The sequence below is a fragment of the Formica exsecta genome, unplaced genomic scaffold, assembly GCF_003651465.1.
Source record: "Formica exsecta isolate Colony F162 unplaced genomic scaffold, ASM365146v1 scaffold8, whole genome shotgun sequence".
Taxonomy (NCBI): Eukaryota; Metazoa; Arthropoda; class Insecta; order Hymenoptera; family Formicidae; genus Formica; species Formica exsecta.
Genome location: NW_021853569.1, coordinates 626,108 through 635,312, shown reverse-complemented (window position 1 = coordinate 635,312; position 9,205 = coordinate 626,108). Strand labels below are relative to the sequence as shown.

The following is a 9,205-nucleotide window of genomic DNA, read 5'->3' as shown; positions in this document are numbered from 1 at the left end:
ACATATCTTTTCTTTTTTAAACATCCAAATTTAACGGTTAAGTTGCAAATATAAATTATGACAAGCGATTTAAAAAAATATGTAATATTTTACGATATATAAATCATTAAAATTAATATAACAGTAAATATATCTCTCAAAGTACATACATAAATATAGGATAATTACAAGATATATATTCAGTTTTATATTCCCGCGAAAGAAGTTCAAGCTTTCTAATGAAACGTGAATGCGAGTTTTTAACCTTATGTAATAATCGCCGCAAGTGTCATGTATTATTAATGTAATATAAGATTCTGCTGTTAATTATAGAGGAACTTTCCTCGCAAATTATACTCGTAAATCATTCTCTATAATATCTAGGTACAAGTGAATCGTGCTGTTTAGAATATCTAGAGTATCATCTAGAGCAGAGAGCGTTCGAAACCAGGTAGTCGTTGATGAGAAGTTGATAAATTCCTGATGCTCTGGTATAACATCGCGAAGGCGGACGTTACCAGTTTCAATCCTATGTACGATGTAAGACTGTAATGTATTAAGCTTTAAGTCATAGATCATCCGGCAATAGGCAGGCGAACATTGTTGCAAGACCTACACCAGGGCGTGAGACCAAGTTGATACTTGGTTGCTTGCGTTAATCGTAAATATGAATGAATGCAATCGAGAGATTTAATGTCAATTATTAAAACATTCTAATCATATAATGTAATTGTATAATAATGAACATCAAAGCCACAAGACGTCCTACTCTAACTTAAACTTTCCAAGGATCAAAAAGAATAATATTTTTTAATAAATATAAACGTAGAAAAATTAAAGATCGGAAAGATCAAATATTCCTTGCTATAATTAATCTTAAGTTATTTAAGAAATTTCAGAAGATCTAAAAAAGAATTTTGAGAATTTTGAAGAAATGAGGGATATGCGATTAAGTGAAGTCTTGTTTTCAGCGGCACAGCCGATCCGTGACAGATCGCTGATGTGCATCGATAAGTTAATATAATCCGCAGTTCTACGTATGCCCACGGCGAAAGGCGAGGAAATGTGTATATCTATATTCGCACGAAGCTACATCACTACCGGTACCACAAGGTGGCGGAGGGACCCGAAGCAGGATGCAAACCATTAAATAACATCTCGCGGGGTGATAGATGGGTCGCATGCCGATCGTTCTTGTTGGCAAAGCCCATTAAAGCGCGTGGGTCCGACTCGAGTCGGGGTTCGCATTTACACCTGAGCTTTGACTGCCACCACCACCATCATCATCACCACCACCGGGTACCAGCACACGAGGCCCGATAGGGACCGGGAACACCGACTTGACCAAGAAGGGGAACGGGAGATGGAGGAAGGAAAGGAGGAAGGGGATATCGGGGGAAAGCGAGAGGCTTGGGCCCCAGGACTTGGCCCACAGTTAATTGCCAGCATTTAATGAGCGTTCTTTGACGCGCCGCGCGAACCGCCACGATAAGAGTCGTAATGGCTGTAGCGCTTTCCTGACGACTTCACGTACATATCGTACGTACGCCTGATTGATGAAATAAAAATGGCCGCTGGGGGTATTATCGATTGCTATTGCAACGTATAACTCTCTCGTACCGACGAAAACCGTTTTGCGCGATTGAGATATTAGCGCGGTCAGCTTCGCGGAGGATGCGTTTTAACGGCGTTTGATATGTCTGATAAGATTGTCGTTTTGATAAGATTTCTTCAAAATTCCCCGGAAATTTTAATGAAAAAAATTTTTGTTACGAAATCGAGCGTAATGATTTTTTAAAATAAGAGTCAATACTTTCTTATTTTTTATATAATTTTATTATCTTCTATCGCGACTTATTAATAGAATCTAGAATTTGTTAAGTTCAACTTTATGTTTTTTAAGAAATTCAAGATAAAACAACTCGCAATTATTTTCACAATTTGTTATGTTGTATCTTACAAAAATACGTATAATAAATGAATGCACATATTAATTTGTTTTTTTTATACATAATTTTTAAAAGGACTTTGTGAAAAGAAAATAAATTATATTTAAGATAAAATATATTTAAGATAATGTGCGCATTTTCACTTATTCTCCGCGAATTCGCTCGCACAACAAAACGAAAACCGGAAAAGCCGTATTCCAATTTTTCTTTCGGTTAATGTCATTTATATCACCGAGTTGGCAGCGAGAAACCACTTAAATTGCAGTCGTCACAATAGCGTCGGCACAGTGGCAAAGCTTTATAAATATACCGCTATTTTTTTCATAACAATCGTCGGCAACCGACAAAAGTGTCGCCATTCTGATTTAGTGACCACAATAATGGTCAACGAAGAGCGTTTGTTGGCAAACCGTGTGTCCTTGTTGAAAGGGTCCGGTGCGACAGTCGTCAAATTCTTTATCTGCTCTAGAACCACCATAGTCTCCTCTACCTGTGCGGTCAACGCGTGGTTTCCTCCTAAAAAAAATTCATAGCGTTAAATACATTCAAAATCATTTATTTTTTATAACTACATAAAACGATAATATTTGTATAAAAATCTAATTTTTGTAAAATTGATAAAGGAAAGAAGTAGCTTTTTAGCTTTTAATAATTTATTTGGAATCAATTATGATCTTCTTGTGTTATAAAGCTATAATTAATTATATATATTATTAATAAAATAAAATTTTTAATATAAGCAATATATACATATATTTTATGCAAAAAGATTATGTTAAATTTCTAGAAAATTATATAATTATAGAGCTATACAACTTAAGATTGTAAAAAATTTCAGAAGTTTCTATATAAGTTAATTCTAATCACATATAAACAATTTACGTAATTAACAACAGTCGATATAATGACGCTTGTTGGTAAGCATAATGACAAAAATATAATAGAAAAAATGATTAACATATATAAAAATATAAGATAAATTTTATTATTTTTATATAAGAAAAAATTACTTTGCACTTCCATTTTGCAAAACTACAATAAAGGATAGCATCGATTCACGATAAGCACAGTTGAAAAGATATTATCTTGAGGGATACCAAGCAGTTCTTACCATGGAAATAATTCAATATGCAAACATTATCTTCTGAGAACAGTAAAAAAATTATATTGTTATAATTAATGTTAAGCAGAATTTTATATGGAAACATAAAATATGTTATATAAAATGTTAGAAAATAATTTGCGTTTATAAAATATAGAAGATATTAAAATATCTTTCATTTTCTTCTTTAAGTTGCCAGATATTTTCATAGATGGCGACAGAAATATTTTCCACATAACACTTCTTCTTCTTCTTCTCTGTGGCTGATTAGGCTTCTATATAGAATTTGCCTATACGCCAGTCGGTGCTTACATATAACAGATATTTAAACAAACAAAAAAAAAAAAAGAAAAAAAACCAGATTAATGTGTAGAGATTTCAACTGACTATGAAGAAATATGAGGATCTTTAATCATGCAATCAGAAACGCTAATTTTTTAGAAAAGTAGATAATTTTTATGAGATTCTTTCGCGATGATATATTTTCAAAGAGGCTAATTGATTAAAGAAAATTAATTAATACAATAAACTTTTAAACTACTATTCATATAAAAATAGTACTTTTCTCTTTTAATTTTTTCCTTTACGAAAAATATTTCTAACGAAATATTTAATGTGCGCATTTAACAAATTTATTAATAATATATAAATAGATGATGTATTTAAATATGAAGGTTTTATATAAGTCAGAAAGGTTTATCGATTTTGAAGCTTATCTATAAACAAATATATTTATTAGAAAGTTTATAATTTATTAATAAATCAGATGCAAACATTATCTTCTGAATTTAAATGTCTTATCAAAAATTGTTCAGGCCATACTTAATACAAAATATTGAATTCTTATTGCTATCACAGATTAATCACGCATGAAGTATACATTTGTTATTAACATCAAAATGTAAATTAATGTAAATAATTATACGGCAATATATTTTGCTAATATAATTATATATAAATAAAAAACTATATTTTAAAATTAATTATATATAACATTCTTCTTACATACATTAAAATAATAAAGATATATTTTAAATGACAAATTTATGGTATAACCGATGTGTAATAGATAACATAATTAGAATATAAAATATTAATTATAATAATTATTTTGTGTGTTTAATTCGTAGCAGATATATAATCTGTTGAGATATCGAGTATTTTTTTTATATATATATATAGTCATTTGTCTTTTAAAATATTCGAACAATAAAAAATTGCTTTAACATATATCACAATTCTATTTGTAAATAATAATGTGAATTTCTAAAAATATGTACTATCATCTACGATTTAAAGCCAAGTACCAAAGTAATATAAAAATTAACGTAAGAATACTAATATTACATACGTTATGATACCGATGATCCCTTTATCATTCTCTATTGGTATAGGCATGATATGTATATGTATTGCAACCAGCATTTAACGTAAAGGGAAATTCATCGAATAAATCTCTTGTGACTTATAATAAATATATACTTTTTAATATAAAAAATTATTAAAAGTAAAATTTAAAATAAAGAATTAAGATTTAAATGAGTTACTTTAAAGAGAGTGAAAATTTAACTTTGAATAGAAGTTTACTTTTCTCTTGTTATCTCTAATATTTTTTTCCCATTTTCTCTATTCTTCACAATAACTCCTAACTGCAAAATCTAAAAAATATCATATTACATTTTACTATGTAACATACACATCAGACCTCTCTACTTTTTAATTAAGCCTTAAATTAAAATATCGTTCAAATAATATAAACTTGCAATTAAGTAAATAATAAACATCTGTTATGTATTTTGTTTGCTTCTTCACTCTCAGTCATTTATAAGTCTTTAACATTTTTATCAAGAAGAAATCAACTTGGAGAACGTCAAAGTATATATAAATGAGATGAATAACGGGACGTTTTGAGACAGTCTCTGAATAGGGAATGCATCTCATCGACGGCTTATTACAAAGTGTGCTCGAGCGCTACCACGGTCGCCACATCGGGTCGCGTTCGTCCACGCGTTCGACGTCGATTTCTTCATCGTCATCGGCGTTAATGTCTTGCGGGTCATTCGTTTTGTTCCTCATCATCGTCGTCGTTGTCGCCGTCGCCGCTGATCGCCGATCCCTCAGACTCTTCGGCTTGTCGCTGCAATTTACTGTTAATTTCTCGTCGCCGTCAACGAGCGACATCGTGGCTCGACATCGAGGCGTGGAAGAAGAAACGGTTGTCGTCGACGCGCTCGCGTCGCCGATCTCGTCGACAGTCTTATCGGCGCGGACCACGGATTTGATCTCCGGCGACACGCTTGCGGAAGGTATCGCCGAGTCAATTTCGCCGGAGGTGGCGACGGGACAAGGTGCCACGATGTTGGCGATGCGATCCAGATTGACCAGGGTAGGCGATAACAGATTGGCTTTCGGCTGAGGAGAACACGTTTTTTGGCGTCATTACGGCGGTCGTTAACACTTCGCGATTATAAATCTCTGCGACTCGCGCTATTCCCGCGGCGATAATATCTTTTTCGTTACTTTTGGGCATAGTTCCGTGAGAATTGAGAAAAATACAAAACATGATTTTATTTATCTTTTTTAATATAATATATCATGCAACATTTCTTTGTTCCTTTAGACAGAATCATGAAGATTTGCAAAGTCATATATATAAATATAAGAAAAAAAGTCATATAAGAAAAGCGATAATAAAAATGCGGAAATAATAGAGATCATAATAATAGCGCGAAACATATTCATAATCGATTAGAGAAAGCTTACAAATAATAATTAATAAATGTTAATTATAACAATCATTACTGCATGCATAATTTCACTTTTTTCAATCTTCAGTCGCAGCAACAAAGTACAATTACGATAATTGCGATAAATTACACGTTGCGACTCTTTCTCATAAGTCTATGCAACAACATAAATTCAACGCATATAAAGCGGCTTATTCAAGACTTATATCCCCAGTAATGACAATTAGCACCGGACCGTATGTTAAATTACGTGGCATCACTTTGTTCGTGAAAATTCATGCCTCGATTAAGAGTTTCACGCGCGAGCGAGCGAACGATAGTGGCATATCCTCTCGCGAATTTAGGAGACGTAATCGGCGGAAGATATATCTGCCCGCTCCCAAAACTTTCGCCTCATTAACCGACCCCCCGACCTCCTCCCTTCTTCTTTTCCCTCCTCCACCCTCCGCTCTCTCCACGAATTATATCGTGCTAATTACAGATCGAACCGATAATTACCGATGAATTCGTTTGCCGGCTTTGAAGGCCAGCTGCGAGGTGCCTCGCCAGCCTCTCCGCGGCTTCACCTGGAAGCGACGAGAGAAATCTGCAGGCTTCCGCCGCGCAATGCCCAAAGCCGGATTGCCAGCGGCTCTCCGCGGAAATTTCGTCGCCGCTCGCAATCGTCGCCGATAATCCGGCGGATCGCGAGGCCTGCAGCTTCTGCAGATGACGCACCGTCAACTCGAGGATGTCCGCCTTCTCCAGTTTGCTGATATTCTCGCCTTCGGTCTGCAAACCATTGCGTTGTCAGATTTATCGATTAGTTTCATACTTCATTTATGAAATATGCATTTTAAAACATTTTTGTAATTTTGATAAAAAGAAACAATTATTTGCCATCGATACAGAAAAGCAATATCAGGACAAAAGAATAAAAGATATAATTAATATTAATCGTGATAATTTCAGTAAGGTGACTAAAATTAGGTGTTGAGGATGCAAAATTAAATATAAAAAGTTTGATAATTCTATTAATCAATCCTTTTTAACTATTTTTTTAAATTATGAGAAATCTATAACCAGTGTTTGCTGTTATTTAGATGAAGTTATCTAGATAATTATTTAGATGAAACAATTGCATTATCTTATATTTATCTAGATAATAATGGGATGAATTATCTACATCTTTATCATAGATGGAAAAATGCATCATCTGCCTTAAATTATCTAAGTTGCGTCTATCAGAATTCAACCCTTAGTAAGGGCTTTATGATTCTTTAATGTTTGGTTTTTACATTTAGAAGCAACGGAGAACGAAAGGTAAGATTAATAATATCATATCAGATGGAAAACTATTTTATGAAAAAATCTATAAATATAATATATTATTATTTTAGTTGTTACATTTTTTCCTTAATTTTTTTTTTCTAAAACAATGTTATCTTGATATTATATAGATAAAATGCTTTATAATTTCATCTATCACCCAGATAAACTTGAAATAAATCATCTCTTATCTAAGATAAAATTTTGTCTTATCTTATCTTTATTTAGATAATTTCAATATTATCTAGCGCTGTCTATAACGCACACAATGTCGTTATACTTTGTCGACTTGTTGATTGTATAATTTCGCGCCTCTCTACGGAAGATAACGCTTCCGTTTCTCCTAGATTAGTTTCATCGACCGTCGGCGCAAAATATCGTGAAACGATTCCACGAAGGAGAACGTCGAGTTTTTCGGATTAGAAGAAATTGCTACTAAAGTGCTGTCGTTACTGGTTCGCGACGCTTACGGAGCACTTTATTTTATGTCACATCCGATTCAGGATGCTCATTAGAAAAAAGAACGAGCAATTCAGAATGCTCATTAAAAGGATATCGTAACCGCGACGACGCCTGACCATCGGAAGCTCGATGCTCCACGATCCGCGACATTTTGCGAGAAGAAGAAGAATAGCATCCGGCCGGGGAACATTAAGCCGTACGAAACGTGCCGATTGGACCGGGTAATGTGCCGTTGGAAAATTAGCATGGTGAAATCAACGGTGCCTTTCACGCTGATTCAGCGAATTACGTGTACAATGGCAACGATGGCCGACGCAGAAGTAAGTTTCACGCGCGATCGTTTCGTGCGGAAAGACGGTATCGACAAATTACCATCAATGGCGAAGCACATTGTAAAGGATACCACTTAAGATGTAATGTACAGGAAACGCATTATGACGTTCTTTTATGCGTTTGTGCGCCGATGTTTGAGGCAGAATTCTTTCTTAAAATCCAAGTCTCGCGTATTCTCACTTCGCATCTTTAACGGTAAATGTGACCGTTCAATTTGGAATTTTAATTTTAATATTAAATTCGCGTTTAATGCCAACGGGGATAGTGCTGTAAATCATACACAAAAATAGAAATAAATAAAAATTTTCATATATAAATTGCTTTAAATAAGTATAAATATTTTGTAAACAAAATTTTAAATTTTGTGATAAAGAGGACTCTTCTCTAAAGTGGCGCTAAATAATTCTTACTCTCGTTTATCCGGAAATTGCGTTCGATGTTATCAGAATCGTGGGCTGAGAATCGTGTGATGGCATTTAGCGTTAAACATGCAATGTAAAAATAACGAGCGGAAAGCGATGTTGGGACGCAATAAAAATTAAACGGTAATATTGAAAACATTTAAATTTCACCCACGTATCACTCAATAAAGCGTGTTACGCGGTCCGCATGACTACACACTGAATATCATTTTGTTGACACTCGTTCACCGGGTGTAGGTTCCCACGATATCTGAGAGAATATTTAAAAGCAAAATCGCCTGCACGCGTAGTTGCGGCCGGAGAATGTGTTTCCTGTTAGGCGCGATCCGTAAAATTGCAGCAGGGAGCGGTGACGCGCGAAGGGAGGCACTCGGTATCATAAATAGAGTCGGTGGAGTCGAGCAAGAAACGCGAGAGAAGGTTCGTGCGGGACGTGTGGGGAGAAAAAGCATAGCACGTGCTCGCTGAAGCAGGGCCATGTATCGATATCCGAGATTGTTGCCTTCCGAAATGCTTTTCCTGCCACTTCTCGCCGTTAAACAATAATTTATCTTGACCGCGAGAAAGATCGAACGGAAGATTGCGGAGCGAAAGTTAATTGCTACTTGCAAAAAAACTGCAAACATAATATGTATAGCTGCGTACTATCACATCTAAAAGTACGTCTTACGCATAACTCGCAGCACTATATTTTAAATGAAACATTTGTTCAAAGATGTTTGAGAATAAAAAGTTGCTATATATATATATATAAAATAACAATTGCATATCAATAATAATATGCAATAACAAAATAATATGCAAAATAAAATTTTAATTTATTACAGCTAGAAAATAATATAAATTAGAATAAAATTTTTTTTTTAGTTAATTTTAAAATAAATAAGATATATATATATATAT

At 34.1% G+C, this 9,205-nt stretch overlaps 1 protein-coding gene across 2 annotated transcripts in view; it reads right to left on the bottom strand.

The window, feature by feature from the left end:
- Positions 1–3,801: 3,801 nt before the first annotated feature.
- Positions 3,802–9,205, bottom strand: part of LOC115244121 (enhancer of split mgamma protein-like) — a 10,973-nt gene continuing 5,569 nt past the window's right edge. For both annotated transcript variants that reach the window (XM_029821517.1, XM_029821516.1), the window contains 2 exons: positions 6,276–6,548; positions 3,802–5,442 (listed from right to left, as the gene is read on the bottom strand). In XM_029821517.1, the coding sequence (XP_029677377.1) occupies positions 5,002–5,442; positions 6,276–6,548 (714 nt within the window). In that variant the 3' untranslated portion in view covers positions 3,802–5,001. The remainder of the gene's footprint in view (positions 5,443–6,275; positions 6,549–9,205) is intronic.